The 26233-nt window shown below is 37.5% G+C and overlaps 2 protein-coding genes across 3 annotated transcripts in view; both read right to left on the bottom strand.

Annotated features, from left to right (window-relative positions):
- Positions 1-26233, bottom strand: part of LOC125234277 (AN1-type zinc finger protein 6) — a 77344-nt gene that overhangs the window by 49777 nt on the left and 1334 nt on the right. Inside the window, exon 2 of one of the 2 annotated variants that reach the window (XM_048140507.1) lies at positions 9124-9261. The gene's annotated coding sequence lies outside the window, so the exon portion shown is untranslated. The remainder of the gene's footprint in view (positions 1-9123; positions 9262-26233) is intronic. The other variant, XM_048140511.1, reaches the window with a different exon arrangement.
- Positions 9007-25530, bottom strand: LOC125235224. The gene is made up of 2 exons (XM_048141713.1): positions 25354-25530; positions 9007-9261 (listed from the first exon to the last, which is right to left on the bottom strand). The coding sequence occupies exons 1-2, from the start codon at positions 25528-25530 to the stop codon at positions 9007-9009; spliced, it is 432 nt and encodes a 143-aa protein (XP_047997670.1).

Genomic DNA, 26233 nt, shown 5'->3' with positions numbered 1-26233 from the left:
CTTCTTAACTGTTAGATTATCGTGACGTAATTACAATTAGGTCCTTCTTGACATAGAGCCTGCATAAAGATAGACAAAGAAACAAATGAATCAACACGTGGATCGTAATAGTAGCGGTGCACAAATACGACGCAGTTGACTCCCGTTATTTAGGTATAACATATGCGCGTTTGCATACGGTGAAGGAAATCCCGTTTTTGTCAAGGACCGAGTGGGAAAACAACAGCGATTAACAAAGATAAACAAAAGACTGACTTAATTGTAACGCTACTAAGAAAGAGGTAGGCCAACTCACAACTGTAGAACTGCTGCGTTCTTTTAGTAAATTAAAAGGTCTGTCCACAGTACCAATTTTGCATTTCAGCAATCTACTCATTAGTCAACAGCCAAGCCATATATTTTTACTACTTGTCGACGGTAATCTGTCAATTAGGACACCACAGACTAAACTGTAAGTGCTAACTTTTCAGTGTTGGATACTCTATGGCAGTTCCGACTCAATTATTATAAGCTCATTATAGTTGACTTTAGTTAACTGTAATAATTTCAAAAATAGAACTTCATACAATTTCTATACTAATTTGCGATACCTGGCAAATTTTTCTGCATCTGAAACACATTTTTTTTTTATCTGTCGCGTTATCGGCCAATCAGAGACGGTTATTACAAACAATTGATTGCTAGGTAATTCGATGTTGATACAACGGTGAACGACTCTATTAACATTAATTTTAACTTGCATGAATGATGATATTTCCGTCCATTGATGATGAAGATGATGACTCGTAGAAAAAGTATTGTATAATTTGTATAAAATAGTGATATAATTAAGCTTTTCACTCTCGTACCATACTATTAGGCCACTCAGCAAGCTTCGTGGCCTAAACATGGTACTCGACTGAAAAGCTTTGTATTATATCACGATTGTATAAAATACTATTTCACCACACTAACAAGGCTCTCTCTATTCTTCGAAAACAGATAGCAAAATTGCATTTTATCATAAGAGTGCAAAGTAATATCATACAAATTTTAACTTGATGTCTTAAGCTGGCTGGCAGAGATAAATGATAATTTTGAATCTTTATTTAACCAGTTTCATGTTTTGCTAGGTGGCAAATTTTATTTAACCTTAGTGCCTTGAAATGAAACCCTCGCAACGCTCAAGATTCCACTTTTATACCACTCGCTACGCTCTTGGGTCAATATTGGAATCTTTCGCTTACTCGGGTACCAATATCAATTTATGTTTTAACAAGGACTCGCTGTATTAATTTTCATACGTCTATTAGCCTAGCGTCAAAATTTAAGGAAATCTTATACAAACTTTCGTTCAGGGTTATGGTACCAGTTTACTAAACAGTAATTAAGGGGGAATGTTCATAGACGTAACTAACAATGAAAAAAATGAAATGAAAGAAAAAAATGTAAAATGTCACACCAATCGATATATGTATCTTCAAAAATAATACTCATCAGGCGTTGTGTTGTGTTAGCATTAGCAACCTGGTGAGTATTGTTGATTCAATACAAACTTTTGGAGGAAATCCCTCTCAAAGCCAAAAAATAATGTATGCCCAGCCATGAGGGTTCAAAAAATCGACGAGAACCTAGGTACGGGTATCTAACCTAGATACGAAATAAAGGAAATATAACAACAATACCACAGTATAATAAAGAGTACTATCGTACAGTATGGCCACTCCCGCTCCCCGCTGAAAGTCTCGCCCACCCCCTCTCGGTTACCTCACAGTTACCGCCTGTCAAAAACGCGACCAGTCGACCTGTCATATCTCACTCATACAAGCATAGTACGCGTTCACCTACACGAGCTTAGACTATGTGCTAGGAACGCACCTCTTTCATATATTTGATCGCTAGTGTCCTAGGACTCCTAGGTGTGACAATACTGTGCAGCATGCTGGCCGTATATTCGTAGGAGGGCACTGGCAGCAGGATCACTGTCCACCGACGCCAGATTGCTCTTTCATTCTATATTACATACATCCGTGATAACGATATGACAACTTGTAGCCGAACCCGATAGTTGTTCAATATCGAATAAACAATACGATTATTGTTAAATATGTCAGTGACATACATACATTTCTGGTACAGATCAGGCGTTAGGTTCAGATAAACGCTTCCACTACAAAGGCGCTCTTGTCAAACGACAAAGAAGCACAAATTGGATACATATAAACTCGGAACGGAACGGCTCCGATATGAGAACCAGATGAGTACCGTTGTCGAAATAATTACAATAAACCGAGACTGAAAGGCTTCTATTCGACGATCGATTTCATTCCAACATTACCTACGACGACATTGAGCGAATCTTATTTTTTGTAATTATTCTGCGTACTTATTATTCACAAATTAGGTAACGACCATTACATAAAATCTATCTATGGATTTATGCAGCTTGATTTAAGGTCCAACAGCAGTTATGAGAAAATTTTGTTTTTTTGGTTTCGTTTGATCTAGGAATTTCAGATAATATGTAACCACCCCGTTAACTAGATTAAAAAATGTGTAAGTACAACTCCGGTGAATGGTAGTGCGAACAAATGTATAAAATCGTAGTTTTGTTTAAACTGTTTCCTTCTCCAACACTTAACCAATCGAAAAGAAAGGTAGAAATCTGAACTATTATGAAATAATCTGTGTCGCACGATAAAGCTTTTTAGGATAATTGACACCAGTTTTGAATTTCACGCCTTTCTTTGTGGCTTAAATGGCCTATCAATAAGGCCGTTTTCGGCCATTGAAAGATGCCTTTAAAACAAAGTGTTGAGGTAGGTGTTTTGAGGTTTCCCCCCCGAGGGTGCCCACCTTGCCGTGGTGGGGGGGCTTAGTAACCGTGGACTGGTCACCCACGGTGAAGCTAAGAGGTACCCAGGGCCGGCTTGTTGCTGGGCGAGCTGGCCCGAGGAGGATGCTCCAAATGGGCTTGTAAAGCCCATTTGAGACGCATTTGGGAGGACTGCCGTGGGAGGGAAGATCCGGCAGTATGGGTTGCCGCTCTGTGCCCTCCCTCGGTAGCCGAGGTGGGATCGCAGGGGGAGAGGCGTGATGGTATAGCGGTGCGCCACTCTCCCTACCCCCTGCGACCTTGGCGGGGCCGCTGCTGTAGCGGCATTGGTGGGGCCGCAAGGGAAGAGGAGTGCCGGTATTACGGTGCGCCGCTCTCCCTATCCTTTGCGGCCGACTTGGTTAGCGGTGGAACCAAAGACCATTTCCACCGCCGGGCGCCGGAACTCTTCTGGCGCCCATGGCCTCTTTGTGGCGGACTCGAGGGGGTCCGTCACTGTAACCATAAGTGGCCGAGGAGGAAGGTGCGCCCTGACATCTGGCGCACTCATTGTGGAGGGCCGTTGGGCATTCGTGTAGGAGCTGCACGTGGGCGGCTGCCGCCGGCGGGGTCGCCGTTGTGAGCGCAAGTGTTACGGTAACCCCGCCAAGAAAGCGGCGAGGTGGCATGTGGGGGGGTTTTTAGTGGGTATACCGTGGCCTCATTAGCCAATACGGGAGTCCCACATAACCGCTCGGGTCCCCCCTCGCACCCGAGTGGTATCCGGAACGCATTTCCCCCCCTAAACAAAAAAAAAAAGGTGTTTTGAGGTTTAATTTATGTCAATATTGATTGACATCGTTGTTGATTTTCTATATTCTTGTATCTTGTGGTGATATATTCTGCTGTACATTTTATTAATGTGTATTTAAATTTGGGTTAGTAATGTATTACCGAAAGTTATTTGCCAGATTTTCACGTCCCAAACAATCTATCCCAAAAATTTAAAAGGCAACTCATCATTTCCCAACTTATCATGTGCCATATACATATTTGCCAAAATAATGATATCCAAATAAATATTCAAACATTTCCTTTCTTTCGCAATGTTCATTTTACCAAACTTTAATTACTCAAAATAATTAATTGCCAACGAATATTATCCCAAAAGAAAAAAAGCCAAATCTAACATTTAGTAAAACATTTCTTGGGCATTTTTTATTTTAACAAATCTCGTTTACTCAAAATGAGCAGTTGACAAAACTAGAAAAAACAGTCAGGCTCTAGTGACAAGTCGGACTCCGCGTCTGCTCCGGCGATGCGGGTAAAGCTACTTTCTTAGCAACATTTTGTGTGGGGGTCGCAGTTCTAACCTAACCTAAACCTACTTTCTTAGCAACAGTTTTGTATGGGGGTCGCAGTTCCAACCTAACCTAAACCTACTTTCTTAGCAAAGTTTTGTGTGGGGGTCGCAGTTCTAACCTAACCTAACCTAAACCTACTTTCTTGGCAACAGTTTCGTGTGGGGGTGCAGTTCTAACCTAACCTAAACCTACTTTCTTTGCAAAGGTTTTGTGTGGGGGTCGCAGTTCTAACTTAACCTACTTTCTTAGCAACAGTTTTGAGTGGGGGTCGCAGTTCTAACCTAACCTAAACCTACATTCTTAGCAACAGTTTAATTTGTGTGGGGGTCGCAGTTCCAACGTAACCTAAACCTACTTTCTTAGCAACAGTTTCGTGTGGGGGTGGCAGTTCTAACCTAACCCAAACCTACTTTCTTATCAACAGTTTTATGTGGGGGTCGCAGTTCCAACCTAACCTAAACCTACATTCTTAGCAGTATTTTGTGTGGGGGTCGCAATTCTAACCTAACCTAAACCTACATTCTTAGCAACAGTTTTGTGTGGGAGTCGCAGTTCTAACCTAACCTAAACCTACTTTCTTAGCAAGAGTTTTGTGTGGGGGTCGCAGTTCTAACCTAACCTAAACCTACTTTCTTAGCAAGAGTTTTGTGTGGGAGTCCCAGTTCTAACCTAACCTAAACCTACTTTCTTAGCAACAGTTTTGTGTGGGAGTCGCAGTTCTAACCTAACCTAAACCTACTTTCTTAGCAAGAGTTTTGTGTGGGGGTCGCAGTTCTAACCTAACCTACTTTCTTAGCAAGAGTTTTGTGTGGGAGTCGCAGTTCTAACCTAACCTAAACCTACTTTCTTAGCAACAGTTTTGTGTGGGAGTCGCAGTTCTAACCTAACCTAAACCTACTTTCTTAGCAACAGTTTTGTGTGGGGGTCGCAGTTCTAACCTTACCTAAACCTACTTTCTTAGCAAGAGTTTTGTGTGGGCATCGCAGTTCTAACCTAACCTAAACCTACATTCTTAGCAACAGTTTTGTGTGGGAGTCGCAGTTCTAACCTAACCTAAACCTACTTTCTTAGCAAGAGTTTTGTGTGCGAGTCGCAGTTCTAACCTAACCTAAACCTACTTTCTTAGCAACAGTTTTGTGTGGGGGTCGCAGTTCTAACCTAACCTAAACCTACTTTCTTAGCAAGAGTTTTGTGTGGGGATCGCAGTTCTAACCTAACCTAAACCTACATTCTTAGCAACAGTTTTGTGTGGGGGTCGCAGTTCCAACCTAACTTAAACCTACTTTCTTAGCAAGAGTTTTGTGTGGGGGTCGCAGTTCTAACCTAACCTAAACCTACTTTCTTAGCAAGAGTTTTGTGTGGGAGTCGCAGTTCTAACCTAACCTAAACCTACTTTCTTAGCAACAGTTTTGTGTGGGAGTCGCAGTTCTAACCTAACCTAAACCTACTTTCTTAGCAACAGTTTTGTGTGGGGGTCGCAGTTCTAACCTAACCTAAACCTACATTCTTAGCAAGAGTTTTGTGTGGGGATCGCAGTTCTAACCTAACCTAAACCTACATTCTTAGAACCTACTTTCTTAGCAACAGTTTTGTGTGGGAGTCGCAGTTCTAACCTAACCTAAACCTACTTTCTTAGCAACAGTTTTGTGTGCGAGTCGCAGTTCTAACCTAACCTAAACCTACTTTCTTAGCAACAGTTTTGTGTGGGGGTCGCAGTTCCTACCTAACCTAAACCTACTTTCTTAGCAAGAGTTTTGTGTGCGGATCGCAGTTCTAACCTAACCTAAACCTACATTCTTAGCAACAGTTTTGTGTGGGGGTCGCAGTTCCAACCTAACTTAAACCTACTTTCTTAGCAAGAGTTTTGTGTAGGGGTCGCAGTTCTAACCTAACCTAAACCTACTTTCTTAGCAACAGTTTTGTGTGGGGGTCGCAGTTCCAACCTAACCTAAACCTACTTTCTTAGCAAGAGTTTTGTGTGGGGGTCGCAGTTCTAACCTAACCTAAACCTACATTCTTAGCAACAGTTTTGTGTGAGGGTCGCAGTTCTAACCTAACCTAAACCTACTTTCTTAGCAACAGTTTTGTGTGGGGGTCGCAGTTCTAACCTAACCTAAACCTACTTTCTTAGCAACAGTTTTGAGTGAGGGTCGCAATTCCAATCTAACCTAAACCTACTTTCTTAGCAACAGCAACAGTTTTGTGTGGGGGTCGCAGTTCCAACCTAACCTAAACCTATACTTTCTTAGCAACAGTTTTTGTGGGGGTTACAATTCCAATCCAACCTAACCTAAACCTACTTTTAGGTTTTTAGGCTGTTTAGGTTTTTAAAGATTATTTGACTCGCCATAATTATGGTATTTTCATCAAAAGTGTTTGTGGGAAGCAAACGTGTAAGTATAGTTGTTAAAATCTGTTTGGGAAATGAAATTCGGTAAATGAAAACAATCATGTTAAAACACTTGTCAAGAAGTGGTTTTGCATGGTGTGTTTTTAAAGAAACAATTTTTTACTAAACAAATTATTTGACAAAATAATTTTGTCCAGTAATTAATTTGACGAAAGTAAAGTTGAGCAAACTTTTCTAGTCTAAGTGAAACATTTGCGAAATTAACAGTTGGGGTTATAAAAGTTGCATTACAACATTTACAACAGTTTGGGAAATTATCATTTGACGGATTTTAACGTTGTCAAATGTTATTATGGGAAAGATTGAGTTGGCAAACGTGTAGTTGGCAAAATTCGTTTGGGAAATGAAATTCGACAAAAAATCTTCGGTAAATTAAAAGGATCCCTTTAAATTTACCTATACATTACATAGACATCAAAAAAGCTAAATTACTTGATAGAAGAAACAAGTTCATATATTTGTATGGCGGCCGAGCGTGTGTTTACTACATCTTACAAAAAATTGACGCCCGAAAGCTGCAATTAAAGACGGACAACTCAATGGGTTTTACTGAGTTCATTTGACACGCTAAGTAGCTTAAGTACGTTTGCTTGATCTATGGTATATATTATGACATCTGTGGTCCTCATATGTGACGTTATCTGGGTAAAGGGACCTTATTGACGATGGCACTTACGGCGTTATGAGCGATGTTCGTATACAAATACGACGCCGCGGGACGTAAGCGCCACCGAGAATAAGGTCCCTTTACCCAGATAACGGCACATATCCTTTTAAGCTTACTAAGATAGCTTAATCATCATAATAATTATGTCAAGATAGGTTAAAAGAAAAGATGATAGCTTGTAGTGGTAATATGAAATATATAGTACACCGGTTTAAACTTTCACGATTATTACACATAATTACTATTAAATCGGGACTTAATCGCGTCGCGTATCACTACATATTAAACTGGCCTCCAACATTTCAGGGACGGCGTTGTCCATGTGGTCTCAGAGAAGACTGGCTTGAAATGACATCAACATCTTCTGACAACCGCGGGAGTTTTTCGAACTACCCGCACTTGATCTTGATTATCAACTTTCTGAACTGTTTGCGTACTAGGGATGTTACTCTGTCGACAGTCGACACACAACACTAACGATATCTGATTTATGATTCTCGCGGCTGTCAGGTGTTGATGTCATTTCAAGCCAGTCTTCTGCGAAACAACTGTCCCTGAAACGTTGAAGGTCAGTTTAATATGTGAGGAGTGTCTTTTCAAAAGGGCTTATTTCCATTTTTTCTTTTTTTTAAACTATGAATGTAGTTTTTTTTAGTATAGAAAGTTACGTGTTGTTTTGAGATTAAAGCTCAAAAAGTCTCGCCTTGATCTTTAAAATAAAAGTGTAACATCAAAGTTTAGAACACATTTTGAAAAATGTGTAAAAATTATTTATGTGGATAAACCAATGTATGTAGTAGTACAACAACATTAATATCAACTTAATACAAAATCCAAAAATAAAATAAAACTACATATTTTAAAATAATAACATTTACGCTACAAGGCCACAACAAAAGAGCTTAATTCCCAAAAGTTCGCATCAAAAGTGCTTAATTCTCAAAAACATATGGTAATTAAATATTTATTTAGGTACACATGTTACGTATGATGTAATCATAGCATTAACGTCAACTTACAATATTACAATTTTACAAATTAAATATTAATTTCAAAATCAATACCGAGGAATTATGTTTTTCTCGATTTCCCAAAAAAAGTTCAAAGTGGAAATAAGCCCTTTTGAAAAGACACTCCTCATGTAGTGATACGCGATTAAGTCCCGATTTAAAAGTAATTATGTATCTATATGATGCTGATATTAACAACGCGTGGAATAATGAAGGCCAAGCTGGACTTTCCAGCAAAGCGGTTCTGCGCGAATGCGCCACTGACTCAACATTTTACTAATGTACAGCCAAGTGTAAAAATATAGGTACACCCAAGTTGCCCAAAAATATGTCCCATAACTTTTTTATGTCGACGAAATATGATCTATAGGGCTATATTTTTGAGTAAGGTACTCAAAAGGTTGCGCAGAAACTTGACTATATATGTACCTATAGCCTAGAATAGAGAGTATAGGTAAATGATTAAAAGCCAATTACACCAACCACAAATAGTGGGCTGATCAAAGCCACTCAAGAGCAGTGTACTGTGAATGAGCCACAATTCCACACATTCAAATTTTGTGTATATATATATATATATATATATATATATATATATATATATATATATATATATATATATATATATATATATCGTACTCTGAAATTTTCCATACAATAAAACGCAGCGAACGTTTTAACAGCTACATACATTTTGATGCAACCGATTATGTTCACTTGAATCGTCATAAGTCATAAGTATCAGCCGATGTCATGCACTGCTAGGCATAGTTCTCCTCGTATATGGCCTTGCCAGAGTTGCCAGTATTGCCACTCATTGACACCAGAGTCGCTTCACCAGAAAGTCCAGCTGTAGCAGCGAGGTGACGCGTACGTACCTGATGTTGAAAAAGTGAATTCCGTACCAGACAAATGTCTTTCCAAGTGCGCAGACCCTTCAGCTCACAGCCAGGTGACACCACGTCTGTGCAGTTGAGGTCAGCATCCACCGGCATCACAATGAATGGATACACCACCTGTGGGCAAGTCATACATTATACATCCTGCAGTAAGTTACTTCATGTCCTATGTACAGTCGAGTTCATAAATATGTGTACATTTTTTCACCTTATTGCTACGACTTAAGGTGAGAAAATGTACAGATACTGTACACTGAAATAACACCCAGGATCACCTACCTAAACGACCCAAACTTATACCTATTGTACTAGCTATAAAGGCCATACAAGGTGTAATGTTTTCATATAATATTTATGGAGGTGAATATATAGCTGGTATAGATTGGCTCATGTTTAACAGCAAAACTTTTTTTGGCGATCATTTAAATAGTAGCCTAATTAGCCTCAATTCAAATCACTAAAAAAGGGTACCTTAATTTTACCGAAAACCCAATTTTACCGCCGTGCAGCAGCGTGTTCGGTTCGCACGCATTAGTGTTCTTGAGACTGAATGAAAGAGATACAATTAGAGATGGGCCGAATGCGGATTTCACCGAATACGAATATTCGGCCGAACATTCGGTTCAACTGTTACCGAGCCGAACATTCGGCCGAATATTCGGTTGCGCCATATAGCTCATAGTTTAAGAGCGCTATGACAAAAAAAGGCGATATATTGTAAAATGCACAATATTTATCGACAAAATTGTACACTTTACTCATACTAAAAGACAGTGAAAGTACTTGTTTCAGTTAGAACATCTTATTAACTGTCGGTTAATTAAAAAACATATGGAAAAAAAAGCTTTTTCAATTAGTAATGATTGTTTTCCTGATGCTCGTTTAGGAAAAACCGCGTGAAGCACAGAATTCGGAGCTCTTATTATCTACAATTTGATAAGCTCACTCTCATAAATGAGGTAAATTTAAGTTCCAAATATCTTGTACTTAAGGCCCATTAAACAATATTTATCATTTAATCCTTTGAAATTGAGAAATTGAAAGTAAAACGAACTCAATTTTGTCTTGAAAATACATTGAAACAAGTGATCATTTCTCCGAAAATCTACATGTTATCGAAGTTATTTTAGTATATAAATAATCTGTACAATCTGCTTAAATTGCTGTTATCCATTTGTCGTTATAATATTATATAATGATTTTTTGCCAATTTTTTGAAAACTAGCCTTCCTGTCGCTATTTGACCGGCGACGGACGCCTGCGATTTCAGTGCCGCGCCGGAGCTCGTATAGGTGAGACGTATGTCACTTCGCTCTCCGAGTTTTGATCGCAAACGTCGAGAATATTTATCGTTGTGTGGGTCGGACGCCTTGTTTATACACGGGCTATCCTCGCATTGTGTGTGTGTAAACAGCGACCAACGAATTTGATCCTAGATCCGTAAATATTTGCTTTTGTAATATTTTGTTATGTTTGAATGTTAAAGTATTACAACGTTATGATGATAAATATGTAAAAATTACAATACGGTCAAGATGATAAGACACATCAAGATGGTACTCGGGATCTGATGATGGAGCCAGAAGGTGGTCACCAGTACCAGTGAACCATGTAAGTAAACGACTTCGTGTTTAGGCTCGTTGGGTTCGTCTCAACAAGACCTTTGACAAGAGGTGGTACTCAGGGTCTGATGATGGAGCCAGATGGTGGTCACCAGTACCAATGAACCATATAACTAAACCAGGGATGTAACGGAGCTCTGCTTCTGCTTCCGTTTCTGCGGAACTTCCGTTTTGTTTTACACATCCGCTTCTGTTCCGGTTCTGTTATTTTTCAAACGGAAGTTATAGCGGATGTCGGAACCTAGCGCGACGGTGGGACATGAGCGGCGTACATCAAAGACCAACAGGTCTATACCTGTCAATCTCTCATCTCTCCGCTTGCCACGTGCTGCGATACTAAACATCAATCGCTTTATTCCATTGCGCGCCAATATTTGTCCTGTCCACCTAGTTCTGTAGCGAGTGAACAACTATTCAGTGGTGCTGGGCTTATCTACGATCCCCTTATTTAGAAGCAAGCTGCCGGGAGATAAAGCTGTTAAGCTTTTGTTTATTAAATACAGTTTACTTCTTTTAGAATCACTCCATTTAATTTATAAATTTAATTGTGTGCTAACAATTACACATATAACTTTTACTGGTTAGTTTTGGATTGTATTATAGTACCTAAAGAGTAAGTTTTGCTTTCGTTTCTAAAACCTTTTGCGGCATAATATAGTATTTTATGCAACTGGCGTTCAAAGGAGGTCAAAAAAGACGAGTGGCGTGGGTAACAATTTGAGGCGAAGCCGAAAATTGTTATTAAGACGCCACGAGTATTTTTTGACTCAGTTAAACACCGTTGCATACAATACTTTTTCTACGACCATGCACTTACTTTTGAATAGTTTTCTAGAATAACTTTCATGAAATTCGCACTGTTTCCTATAAGTATTTTGACTTGTCCTCTGCAATGTTCCTGCACTCACCCTGTCGCTCGCACTCCCCCGCGCCGCCGCCCGCCCCCGGCTGGCGCCCCGCGGCCCGCTATATCCTTTAAAGGCATCCTCACCAGGGACCGGAACCGCTTACCATAACCGGGGTTTTTCATAGGCTTATTTTAGAAGTTGTTTTAAAAACCCCAACCATAATGGTAACCTTTTGTAAGGGTGACTGTTTGATAGGGTAAGCCTATCTGATACAGTTAACTTAAATAACCTCTAACGAAAACCAAACCCAGTCTTAAAGGTTACCCTATCATTTTAATTATTAAACCGTTTAAGCAACTTTAATCTCTGCGCACATTGAAATTCAACTTATTATTGAATAACCATAGCGAGTACAAGCTCATACGTATCGTCTCTAAACAAGTTTATGTCGATTCAAATAACGTAGTTTTATGTCGATTCAAACAATATTGGACTTTAAAACCTTCCACTAAAATTTAAAACATAACTGACCTGAATTATCATAGTGTGTTTTGGCATTGAATGCATTCGTAGCGCGCGCCGGGTCGTTCTATTGTTTATCTATTTTACCTGTGCGTTTCCGAACAATTCTAGTTTTAGCTTTTTAAAGATCAACCTTTTGTTTGGCCGTCGGACCATCTCAGCAAAGACGCTCATACTCGAGAGCAAATTTTAGTAAAGAACTAACTAAAAAAAATATTGTGAAAGAACAAAGCAAATAATTATATCGATATCTTACGATTAGATAATTGAAAACATCTTCTCAATTGGGCTTTGTTAAAAATGTCAAAATAGCTATTTATGCAACAAGTGCGGAAAGTAGGTGATTTCTGATGAGTGTCATATAAGCCGATACGAGTCGGAATTTCGGAAATCATCTTTGCGCACATGTTTTAAAGTTTTCAAACAATGCTTTACTTTGCATTGTGCGAGTAAATAAAAAAACATAATAAGACAAAATACTTTAGTAATTATTAAAATTAAAAGTTATGTTAGTACAATTTTCGAATTTGAAAGACATTGGTTTTATGGGACTTATAATAGTAAAGTTCAAAATAAAATAAAAAAATTTAAAATTAAAAAGCACTAGTGCGGAAAAGTATTACTTTCCACACGATTTTTATGGGACTGATAGTGAAGTTAAAGTTAAGTTTAACTTCACTATCAGTCCCAGTCATTAGTTAAGTTAAAGTTAAAAGCAAAATAAAAAAAATGTTAAAAGCACCAGTGAATATTGTGGAAAAGTACCTACTTCTTTCCGCACAATTTTGCTTCATAGAAAACGCACTTTTCGAACACATACATTCTAATAGCTATTTTTATGGGACTAATATTATAGTGAAGTTCAAAATTTAAAGAAAAATGAAAAGTAAAAAGCACTAGTGCGGAAAAGTACTTTCCGCACGATTTTGCTTCATAGAAAACGCACTATTCGAGCACATACAGTGCTATTTTTATGGGACTGATAGAGAAGTAACAAATTAAAAAAAAAGTAAAAAGCACTAGTACGGAAAAGTACTACTTTCCGCACGATTTTTCTGGGATAGACAGTGAAGTTCAAAATTTAAAAAAAAATTAAAAGTAAAAAGCACTAGTGACTAGTGCGGAAAAGTAGGTACTACTATCCGCACAATTTTGCTTCATAGAATACGCACTTTTCGAGCACATACATTGTAATAGCTATTTTTATGGGACTGATAGTGAAGTCCTAAATAAAATTAAAAATTAAAAGTAAAAGTACCAGTGCCGAAAAGTACTCTACTTTCCGCACGATCTTACTTTATAGAAAACGCACTTTTGTAATAGCTATTTTTATGGGACTGATAGTGAAGTTCAAAATTAAAAGTAAAAAACACTAGTGCGGAAAAGTACTACTTTCCGCACGATTTTCCGGGGACGGATAGTGAAGTTCAAAATGTAAGAAAAAGAAAAATAAAAAGCACTAGTGTGGAAAAGTATTACTTTCCGCACGATTTTGTTTCATAGGAAACGCACTTCTCGAGCACACATACATTATAATAGCTATTTTTATGAGACTCATAGCGAAGTTCATAATAAAAAAAAAATTAAAGTAAAAAGCACTAGTTTGAAAAAGTACTACTTTCCACACGATTTTTCTGGGACGTATAGTGAAGTTCAAAATTTAAAAACATATGAAAAGTAAAAAGCGCTAGTGCGGAAAAGTACTACTTTCCGCACAATGTTGCTACATATAAATCGCACTTTCCGAGCACATACATTATAATAGCTATTTTTACGGGACTGATAGCGAAGTTCATAATTAAAAAAAAAAAAAAGTAAAAAACCCTAGTGCGAAAATGTACAACTTTCCGAACGATTTTTCTGGGACGGATGGTGGCCTTCAAAATTTAAATAAAATTGGAATGTAAAAACCACTAGTGCGGAAAAGTACTACTTTCCGCATGATTTTGTTTTATAGAAAACGCACTTTTCGAGCACATACATTGTTATAGCTATTTTTATGGGAGTGATAGTGAAGTTCAAAATTTAAAGTAAAAAGAACTAGTATGGAAAAGTACTACTTTAAAAATACCTACTACTTGCTGCACGATTTTGCTTCGTAAAAAACGTACTTTTCGAGCACATGCATTGTAAATGCACTTTTTGAGCACATGCATTGTTATAGTTATTTTTATGAGACTGATAGTGAAGTTCAAAGTAAATAAAAATTAAAAGTAAAAAACCGGCCAAGAGCGTGTCGGGCCACGCTCAGTGTAGGGTTCCGTAGTTTTCCGTATTTTTCTCAAAAACTACTGAACCTATCAAGTTCAAAACAATTTTCCTAGAAAGTTTTTATAAAGTTCTACATTTGTGATTTTTTTCATATTTTTTAAACATATGGTTCAAAAGTTAGAGGGGGGGAAGCATTTTTTTTCCTTTAGGAGCGATTATTTCCAAAAATATTAATATTATCAAAAAACGATCTTAGTAAACCCTTATTCATTTTTAAATACCTATCTAAAAATATATCATACGTTGGGGTTGGAATAAAAAAAATTCAGCCCCCACTTTACATGTAGGGGGTACCCCAATAAAACATTTTTTTCCATTTTTTATTTTTGAACTTTGTTGGCGTGATTAATATACATATTGGTACCAAATTTCAGCTGTCTAGTGCTAACGGTTACTGAGATTATCCGCGGACGGACGGACGGACGGACGGACGGACAGACAGACATGGCGAAACTATAAGGGTTCCTAGTTGACTACTGAACCCTAAAAGTAGGTACAAAACCTTGCTTGCTGTAAAAACAATATTTTGCAATAAAGAGTTAACTCGTGTTAACCAGATTCGTGACCTCGGTGTAATTATGGACTCTAAACTTACCTTTGTTCCTCACATAGATAGCATAGTATCTAAATCTTTTAAGCTGTTGGGTTTTATACTTCGAATAGGAAAACCATTTAGTAAACTCTCTACCTATAAAGTTTTATTTAATAGCTATGTCCGTAGCAGGTTAGAATTTGCCAGCGCCGTTTGGGATCCTCTTTATAAAATACACAGCGACAAAATTGAGAAGGTGCAAAGAAAATTTGTGAAAGCGGTTGAGTTTCGCGTTAATCACAAATACATTGATTATACAACTTCCTTAAAAAGTCAAAATTCCACTTTATTAAGTTCTCGTCGAGATCGTATTAATGTTTTGATCCTCTACAAAATTATTAACAACATCATTGATGCCCCTCGTTATTGCAGACACTTTGTTTTCGAGTACCCCGGCGTTGTGAGCGAGCGTGTAGGAAAAAACCCCTCTTTCATATATCTCGTAGTCGTACTTCTTATTCTAAAAACGGTTTCATTAGGAGAGCATGCAGGCTTTATGATGAAAAATTCCAAGAGTTAGATATTTTTCACGAAACACTGGGTAGCTTCAAACGATTATCTTTACAATGTATTCAACAAGCACACTATTTGTAATATATAGATATTTTCACTTGTATTACTTAGCGATGTATACCGATACCACTCAAACACCAGTAAACAATATATTGAATGTTATAACACTTTTAACTGATAATGTTTAGGTTAAGATAGTTAAATTAAGGAAACTGTAAGTCTACAATATTAGTAATTTACACTGTAATAATTGTCATAATATGAGACTGTTTGTTTCTTAAGAAATAAAATAAAATAAAATAAAAAAATAAAAAAAAACCTACTTCATTTTATTCCCTTATAATATACTGATGAGTACGAGTAGGTCAATAATTGTACTATCAAATACATAAACTAAATGACGTACATGTCAAATGGTAATAACTACGCAAATTCGAGTGCATGCGTCTGAGACAAGCTCTATCTATAGCAAACCAGTTTCAATGTAGAAAGACAACAAGGAACGGATAAAGCTTACCATAACTCAATGAAAACAGGTTTTAAAAACCCTATCGCGATAGGGTTTCGGAGTTAACTTAGTTAGTAGTTATGGTAACCTCAAAGTAACAGATTCAATAAGCTTACCGTTTTAAAAGGTTACCTTTAAAAAAGCTTACCGTTTTATTTAGTAAGAACATTGATTGGGTAAGCAAATTGATGAAGTTAAGCCTAAAAAGGGGTTTTCCGGTCCCTGATCCTCACAATGCTTTAAGAGCTATATCGTATGCGTGGGTGCGCGGGGCGCCGGGCGGGGGCGGGCATCTTTTATGTAGGGTTTTAACGATCTATGCACGACACGGTAAATGACGAATAACAACACGGGAGTAGAAAAAAGGTTTAAAAGGTCTTATGTGATTTTTAGTGAGTACATACATAAACAACTAAACATCTTAAAGTTCAAGGTGATTTAAATTTTTCGATTGTAATGAATGATATACTTAAGATAGAATATCAGGTAACTTTTCTTTTCGTTTTTAAAACCTAAGTGGGCCTAAAGGCTGATTACAAACTGCTGATTACAGGCTGAACAGTAAACACCTAAAAGTTCTAGGTAATTTAATTAGTTTTGGTTTATGTTATACCTATGTGGTATTTTTAGGCTTCCGTAGTCAACTAGGAACCCTTATAGTTTCGCCATGTCTGTCTGTCCGTCCGTCCGTCCGTCCGCGGATAATCTCAGAAACCGTTAGCACTAGAAAGCTGAAATTTGGTACCAATATGTATATCAATCACGCCGACAAAGTGCAAAAATAAAAAATGGAAAAAAATGTTTTATTAGGGTACCTCCCCTACATGTAAAGTGGGGGCTGATATTTTTTTTCATTTCAACCCCAACGTGTGATATATTGTTGGATAGGTATTTAAAAATGAATATGGGTTTTCTAAGATCGTTTTTTGATAATATTAATATTTTCGGAAATAATCGCTCCTAAAGGAAAAAAAAGTGCGTCCCCCCCCTCTAACTTTTGAACCATATGTTTAAAAAATATGAAAAAAATCACAAAAGTAGAACTTTATAAATACTTTCTAGGAAAATTGTTTTGAACTTGATAGGTTCAGTAGTTTTTGAGAAAAATACTGAAAACTACGGAACCCTACACTGAGCGTGGCCCGACACGCTCTTGGCCGGTTTTTTTTTCGTTTTTACATCTATAACTTCCGCTTCTGGTTCCGCTTCTGCTTCCGTTAAACTATATTCAAAACTTCTGCTTCCGCTTCCGGTTCCGTTAAAATCACATCCGTTACATCCCTGAACTAAACCCAGAGATGGGGAAATCGTAATCGATTCCGGATTACACGATTACTTGATTTTACTTTGTAATCCACTACTGGGTGTCAGATTACTTGTAATGTAATCAAGTGAAACGGTAAATTACCATTACATGTAAAGGAATCACTAATCATCTATACAATAATTACTATTACCAATAATTCGGAATCATAGTCGATTCAAAATAACTGAAATTATTGACTTGATTACTTTCAGATTACAAATATGTAGTACCTCAGATTGCTGACTGTCACTTTGACACAAAAGTCATCATGGGTGTCGTAAAATAGGTTTTAGGGGTGCTGATTCCAAAATTAATGACCAATGTGGAATCTGACATTGCTGACTGTCACTTTGACACAAAAGTCATCATGGGTGTCGTAAAATAGGTTTTAGGGGGTGCTGATTCCAAAATTAATGACCAATGTGGAATCTGACATTGCTGACTGTCACTTTGACACAAAAGTCGTCATGGGTGTCGTAAAATAGGTTTTAGGGGTGCTGATTCCAAAATTAATGACCAATGTTCAATCTGACATTGCTGACTGTCACTTTGACACAAAAGTCGTCATGGGTGTCGTAAAATAGGTTTTAGGGGGTGCTGATTCCAAAATTAATGACCAATGTTCAATCTGACGCTGCTGACTGTCACTCTGACACAAAAGTCGTCATGGGTGTCGTAAAATAGGTTTTAGGGGTGCTGATTCCAAAATTAATGACCAATTTGGAATCTGACATTGCTGACTGTCACTTTGACACAAAAGTCGTCATGGGTGTCGTAAAATAGGTTTTAGGGGTGCTGATTCCAAAATTAATGACCAATGTGGAATCTGACATTGCTGACTGTCACTTTGACACAAAAGTTGTCATGGGTGTCGTAAAATAGGTTTTCATGGGTACTGATCTCAATATTAATGATCAATTTGGAATCTGATATTGCTGACTGTCACTTTGACATAAAAGTCGTTATGGGTGTTGTCAAATAGGTTTCCAGGGGTACTGTGCAATGTCAGGTTCCAAATCGGTCATGACTTTTTAAATCATTTCATTAATTTTGGAATCAGTACCCCCTAAAACTATTTGACTACACCCATGATTCCTTTTGTGTCAAAATGACAATTAGCACTGTGAGATTCCAAAATAGTTATTAATTTTGGAATCAGCACCCCCGGAAACCTTTTTGACGACACCTATGACGACTTTTGTGTCAAAGTGACAGTCAGCAATGTCAAGATTCCAAATCGGTCATTAATTTTCAAATCAGCACCTCCGAAAACCTATTTGACGACACCCATGACGACTTTTGTGTCAAAGTGACAGTCAGCAATGTTAGATTCCACATTGGTCATTATTTTTGGAATCAGCACTCCCTAAAACCTACTTTACGACACCCATGATGACTTTTGTGTCAAAGTGGCAGTCGGCAATGTTAGATTCCATATTGGTCATTAATTTTGGAATCAGCACCCCTAAAACCAATTTTACGACACCCATGACGACTTTTGTGTCAAAGTGACAGTCAGCAATGTCAGATTCCACATTGTTCATTAATTTTGGAATCAGCACCCCCGCAAACCTATTTGACGACACCCATGACGACTTTTGTGTCAAAGTGACAGTCAGCAATGTCAGATTTCACATTGGTCATTAATTTTGGAATCAGCACCCCTAAAACCTATTTTACGACACCCATGACGACTTTTGTGTCAAAGTGACAGTCAGCAATGTCAGATTCCAAATCGGTCATTAATTTTTAAATCAGCACACCCGAAAACCTATACTCGTGGTATATGCACTTGAAATGTGAAAGTGAAAATGCTAGAATGACATGTAAACCAAAAACAATTTGAGTGACATAAAGAAGTAAAGTAATAAGCCTGGAATCGAAGTAAAGTGGAATTCAGATTACTTAAGTACTTGATTACCGAGGAATCCATATTACAGGAATCTATATTATACCGATTCCAAAGGAATGGATTACAGAGGTAATCATAATACAGCATTACAGTAATTTTCATATAACAAAAGCAAATATTTGGGATGGGATCTACTTTTATAATTAATTTTTTAAATAAATTTTAACATAATTGATATTATTTTGCGCTACATTCTAGTATTTTCGTACAAAATAATGTTTATTAGAAATCAAAAGTTTATATCGAGATAGTAGATTGTGGTTGTTATCAAAATTCCATAGAAAGGATCAAGATTGTTTTGTCCATTATTGTAAAGTAAAATCCATAAACCTACGGACCAAATTGACAAGTAAGTGTGAAGGAATGTTGCCACAGTTTGGCCAGTGTCGTTCTTATCGATATTAAAATTATTATTACATCGTAGATATAAGGTGCACCCAGACGGGACAATGAAATTGGCAATTTGATCGGCTAATCAATATACCAACTTTTTCTGTGATTTCGACAGATCAAAAGGTCTGTAGACCGCTAATTAATAGTAGTAGTAGACAGCAATAATATTATTCGAAAATTATATAGATATTTATGATATACTTGCCATAGCGTGACAGATAATTTATTATCGTCGGACATGGTATTTTATTTTTTACCTACAGGCTCGGAAACCTTTTTATGTTTTAAAACTAGTGGGTAAAAATGCATGGTATTCATCCACTACCTCGAAGATACATAGAACAAACCAAAATGTGTACCTCTTATTTGAAACTCATATATTTAAACTTGTCTGTTGTATGTACTTTACAACTTGTCGATATATTGTTATCGACATATACCCTTCCCTATTTTAATTTTGCTGTTCCTGGTATCATTTTACCTGTCAGTCATTTGTCAATTTAGTCCGTAGGATTATGAATTTTACTTTAGTGCGAGCGAGTGATAAGACGTGCTAGAAAGGGTCGGCATATTGGGCTCGCGCGGCGGGTAAAATACCTAATTTCGCCCGACGCCGAAATGTTATAACGCTCTTAATAGTTATTTGTTATACAAGGGGGCAAAGTTGTATTTTAACGCCGAGTGTGGAATTGAAAAACGAGCAAGTGAAAGGATTCTATAGTTGAACCACGAGCGAAGCGAAGTGGTTCGAGAATAGAATCCTGAACTTGCGAGTTTTTTAACACACGAGAAGTAAAATACATTTGCACCCGAGTGTAACACAAAACTTTTCCCCTCACTGTAGCGAGAAAACTACAACGCAAATAATTTTTAAGAAAAAAAAACCGTCGCCTTTCGGGTTCTGGTGAAAGCTACTTGCGAATGTTGGATTATGTAGAAATGTTTAAGTATTTTTTAAAACTGCTTTTAATGCTTTAATTATTAGATGGCAACACAAATGAATATACGTATAACGTTAAGGTTTGAGGAGTTTCCTCAATTCCTCATGAATCCGATTATATTATAAGAAATCGAAGCTTGACAAACTTTGACTTGAAAACTCAATATGCTTAACAAACATAACTAAATAAATGTCACTGTTCTGAACTTAAATGCATGCTTTTCTTACAAAAATACCAAAGTCACTATGAGTGTGCCGTTCAGATTTGAGGAGTACGGTTCTGACTATCATCAGCAGTTCCACTGCACCAAATGTCACTGTTCTGGACGTAAGTGCATGCTGTTCTTATAAAAATACCAAAGTCACTATAAGCGTGCCGTTCAGATTTGAGGAGTTCGGTTCTGACCATCATCAGCAGTTCCACTGTACCAAATGTCACTGTTCTAGACGTAAGCGCATGCTGTTCTTATAAAAATAGCAAAGTCACTATAAGCGTGCCGTTCAGATTTGAGGAGTTTGGTTCTGGCCATCATCAGCAGTTCCACTGCACCAAATGTCACTGTTCTGGACGAAAGTGCATGCTGTTCTTATAAAAATACCAAAGTCACTATAAGCGTGCCGTTCAGATTTGAGGAGTTCGGTTCTGACCATCATCAGCAATTCCACTGAACCAAATGTCACTGCTCTGGACGAAAGTGCATGCAGTACCGTTACCATGGGCTGCCCAAGTGAGAGCCGTATTACTTTACTCAAAAAGTAAGTGAGCTTACGTTTGTTTACAATATATTGTGCCTAACTTCACGCCAAAGAAGCTGCTTCTATCCTTTTCTAAGTTTATCAATAAACGGAGAAAGAACTATAGGCGAATGCTACGCCTCTGGTGTTTACGCGATGGAACTAAAATCGTGTGCATCAGAATGACTGACCAAAGTGGCAGATCGATGTTGGAGTACCATCAGCATTTACTACCTATTTGCTACTATTTACTACCTATATTGACATATTTGCTACCTAAGTTTAAAAAAAGATTTTCCAAAAATAATGTGGGCAGTCATTGTGACGTCAGGATGACTGCCCAAACTGAGTATGTCGGGGTTGGACCCCCTCAATTTCAATGTATATACTATGATTTACTACCTATTTGCTACCTACACATATATTTTTTTCAGATTTTTTAGGTAAAAAATAACGATTTTATGAGCAAAGTATTATTTTTAGAGATTTCTTCCATAAAGTGGGCAGTCATTCTGACGTCAGGATGACTGCCCAAACTGAGTATGTCGAGGTTGGACCCCCTAATTTGCAACAATATATGTACTATGATTTACTACCTATTTGCTACCTGCACATATATTTTTTCGGATTTTTTAGGCCAAGATTAACGATTTTATAAGCAAAATAGTTTTTTTGTAGAAATGTGTTTCATAAAGTGGGTAGTCATTCATACTTCAAGTTGGACCCCCTAATTTGCAACATTCTATGTCCTATGATGTACTACCCATTTGCCTACTTACATAATATATGTATGTTTTCAGATATAAAATTAAATAAATATAGGCCCCAAGGCCCCATTTGCCTACCTACATAATATTATGTATGTTTCAGATTTTATTTATAAAAAAATAATATGAAAATATATAGATATTATATGTAGGTAGCAAAGGTAGTAAATCATAGGACATAGAATGTTGCAAATTAGGGGGCCCAACTTGAAGTATGAACGACTGCCCACTTTATGAAACATATTTCTACAAAAAAAACTATTTTGCTTATAAAATCGTTAATCTTGGCCTAAAAAATCCGAAAAAATTATATGTGCAGGTAGCAAATAGGTAGTAAATCATAGTACATACATTGTTGCAAATTAGGGGGTCCAACCTCGACATACTCAGTTTGGGCAGTCATCCTGACGTCAGAATGACTGCCCACTTTATGGAAGAAATCTCTAAAAATAATACTTTGCTCATAAAATCGTTATTTTTTACCTAAAAAATCTGAAAAAAATATATGTGTAGGTAGCAAATAGGTAGTAAATCATAGTATATACATTGTTGCAAATTAGGGGGTCCAACCCCGACATACTCAGTTTGGGCAGTCATCCTGACGTCAGAATGACTGCCCACATTATTTTTGGAAAATCTTTTTTATAACTTAGTAGCAAATATGTCAATATAGGTAAATAGTAGCAAATATAGAAATGCTGGTACTCAACATCGATCTGCTACTTTGGTCAGTCATTCTGATGTTCATATGTAAATGTAATTTACCTATCGAAATCTGTCAATATAGGGTCTACGTTCGAATCTCGGTAAGGGTATTTATTTGTATGATGAGCACAGATATTTGTTCCTGTGTCATGGATGTTTTCTTATAAGTATTTGTATATATTATACATAACGTTGTCTGGGTTCCCACAACACAAGTCTTCTTGAGCTTACCGTGGGACTCAGTCTATCTGTGTAAGGATGTCCTATAATGGCTATAATGTGTACTTAATTATTTATTATTTTTATTAAACTTACTTATTGACTCAATATCGACTAAAAAGGTTTCATTTTTTCATTTTTAGGGTTCCGCGCCCAAAAGGTGCAAAAGGAACCCTTTATGGTGTGATTCTGTCTGTTTGTGTTTTTTCTAAGATAAAAGATGTAAGTTGAATAAAATTAGCTTGGACACATAAGTACCAAGTTATTTGCTCACACTAATTATAAACATATTGCTCGAGTTACGTGCTAAGTCGTGATCACGACTACACGGCAGTAAAGAAAGTTTGCAAAATTAAAATGTGCGAACATTAGCATTTTCCATCAATTCGGCTTTGGAGAGATTTATACGTTATTTCTGGTGTTATTCGTACAAATGGATTGGTTCCGCGTTATTGATGTACAGAAATATAATTAGATTGGATATACGTAACCATGTTTCACTTCACATATAGTGACGCAAATTAAAGATGATTTGGGTCAAACCGAGTATATTGTATAGGTGGAGTAGCAGCAGAATCATTATTAAATAGGGTAACACACACGACACAAGCCAAAATAGATAAACCATTTTCTTAAACAGTATTTTGGGTCATTATAAGCATGATTTAACAATATTGGACGACACACATCAAAATGATTTCTTTATATTTTTCCAATCCAAATTCAGATTGTGCAGACTCTGAATTATATTTTGAATTTTTGATGTGAGGACTTAGGTACATTATTTTTTAAATCAAATAATGCCATATATAAGAAGAAAGTATGGGAAAAGTTTTTTGCTATTTGTGACTTTTCTAGCTGGAATTTTTTTTTGGTCCCATACAAGCTTTTCATCCTGGGGGCCGATTTTTGAATCTCACGGATGTGAAAATTAATTTACAAGTTTTTGAGTTATGGGAGACTAAATGGCATTTCGTCAAGTGTTTTGACAGCTTTTGTGTGGTGGCACATTTTTCCTGTAAGAGTTGCATGGACTTTTATCTATTTAATGTAGAACTTACTGATTTCTAGCGGAAACTACATGTACTAATGGGTGGATCATGTATATTTGAATAACTGATTTCAATGTCAGCACTACCTGTCAAGTAACTTTAAAAAGTGGTTCAGGGCCACAATTTTTCATGTCCTTCAGACATTACATTACCTCCAATCTAAGAAACTCTTCAAAATCTCCTTCAATTAATTGGTAAATATCCAAGGTTCTGCAGCTTGTAAGTTGCAAAATATCCACCTAAAAATGTTTGATTATGATAATGTCCACAGATGTCATATATACCATAGATCAAGCAAACGTATCTACTTAGCGTGTCAAATGAACTCAGTGAAATCCACTGAGTTGTCCGTCTTTACTCGCAGCTTGCAGCTTTCGGGCGTCAATTTTTGTAAGTTGAAGTCAACCTTCTCTTCTTCCTCCTACCCTTATCCCACGTTATGTGGGGTCGGTACAACACGTCTTCCTCTTCCATTCTCCTCTATCTTTCGTCATCTCAACACTCACATCTTTCTTCCTCATATCCTCTTTCACACAATCCATCCAGCGTTGTTTGGGTTTACCCCTCCCTCTCCATCCATCAACCTTCATCTCCAACATTCTTTTGCCTATATGACATTCATCCCTCCTCATTACATGACCGAACCACGCCAACCTGCCACTCCTCATCTTTTCCGTTATAGGCGCAACTTTCAAACTTCCCCTAATATACTCATTCCTGATCCGATCCATTCTGGTCACTCCACACATCCATCTCAACATTCTCATTTCCGCTACGTGCACTCTCCTTTCATCCTCCACCTTTGTCGCCCAGCATTCAGATCCATACAATACAACAGGCCTCACAATCGTCTTGTAGATTTTCCCCTTAAGTTTAAGGGGCATCCGTCGATCGCATGTTGTCCCTGAGACCTGTCGCCATTTCATCCATCCCGCATTTATTCTATTTTTCACGTCACGGTCGATGCTTCCGTCATTTTGGAATAATGACCCAAGGTAGCGGAAGTCGGAGCAGACTGGTAGGTATACACCATCTAAGGCAATAGGGGAAAAACTGGATAGACCACCGAAATCGCAGAACATATGTTCAGTTTTGGTTCTACTGATTTTCAGTCCCACACTTTCCAGTCTTTCTTGCCATTTTCCCAGTCTGCTCTGGACCTCAAGTGCATTTTCCCCAACAAGAACAATGTCATCGGCGAACAGCATACACCAGGGTGCTTCCTCCTGTATGTCCGATGTCAGAGCATCCATAACCAGGAGGAACAAATAAGGACTTAAAGCCGACCCCTGGTGTAGACCTACCGCCACATTGAACTTGTCGGTGACTCCAGCTTCAGACCTGACGTGAGTACTAGCTCTATCATACATCGCCTGAACAAGCCGCACATACTTCTCTGGCACTCCCTTCTCTCTCATACACCACCACAGAACCTTACGAGGAACTCTATCGTATGCCTTTTCCAGATCCACGAACACCATGTGCAAGTTCTTTTTTGCTTTTCTGTATTTCTCGCATAGTTGGCGAAGTGCAAATATGGCGTCCGTGGTTCCCCGGCCCGGCATAAACCCAAATTGGTTCTGTGTTATTTCACTCTCTTCTCTTATTCGTCTCGCTACCACTCTTTCCCATATCTTCATACTATGTGACATGAGCTTTATTCCCCGGTAGTTGTTGCAATCCTGTACATCACCCTTATTCTTAAAAATGGGCACCAAAGCACTGTTACACCATTCATCATGTAAGTTGAAGTCAACCAAAACATAAAAAATGCCTCGTTACGTGATATTCAATTGCAACAACACAAAAATTATGAACAATCAAGAGCCTGAGACATATTTAAAATTACAGGCAAGAATCAACTTCAGTACATAATTTGACACGCTCGGCCCCTATACAAATATATGAATTTGTTTCTTCTATCTAAATTAAGTTCTGTGATAATGTCATTGTGTAATCCTAAATTTCAACTTGATGTATTCTGGGTGAAACCTTTAAATGCTGTTTAATTGATGACTTTACACCTTAGAGGCCTTAAGAAATATAAAAGTACTGGTAAATGCAGTACCTGTATGACAGTATGAGGAGTGTCTTTTCAAACGGACTTATTCCTATAAGTCAACAAGGTTTCTTTTTCTATGAAGACATAGATAAAAATAACCTCTGTTGACTTATAAAAATAAG

Source organism: Leguminivora glycinivorella, chromosome 2 (assembly GCF_023078275.1).
Source record: "Leguminivora glycinivorella isolate SPB_JAAS2020 chromosome 2, LegGlyc_1.1, whole genome shotgun sequence".
Taxonomy (NCBI): Eukaryota; Metazoa; Arthropoda; class Insecta; order Lepidoptera; family Tortricidae; genus Leguminivora; species Leguminivora glycinivorella.
The sequence above is the reverse complement of the archived record's forward strand: the minus strand, read 5'-3'. Positions and strand labels throughout refer to the sequence as shown.

Bases quoted from the DNA above. Each gene is read 5' to 3' on its own strand.
- LOC125235224 (XM_048141713.1), bottom strand. From the start codon at position 25,530: ATGGTGTTCGTGGATCTGGAAAAGGCATACGATAGAGTTCCTCGTAAG. The intron at 9,262-25,353 runs GTAGGTCTACAC...ACTTGCCCACAG, and splicing joins CCGACAAGTTCAATGTGGCG to GTGGTGTATCCATTCATTGT.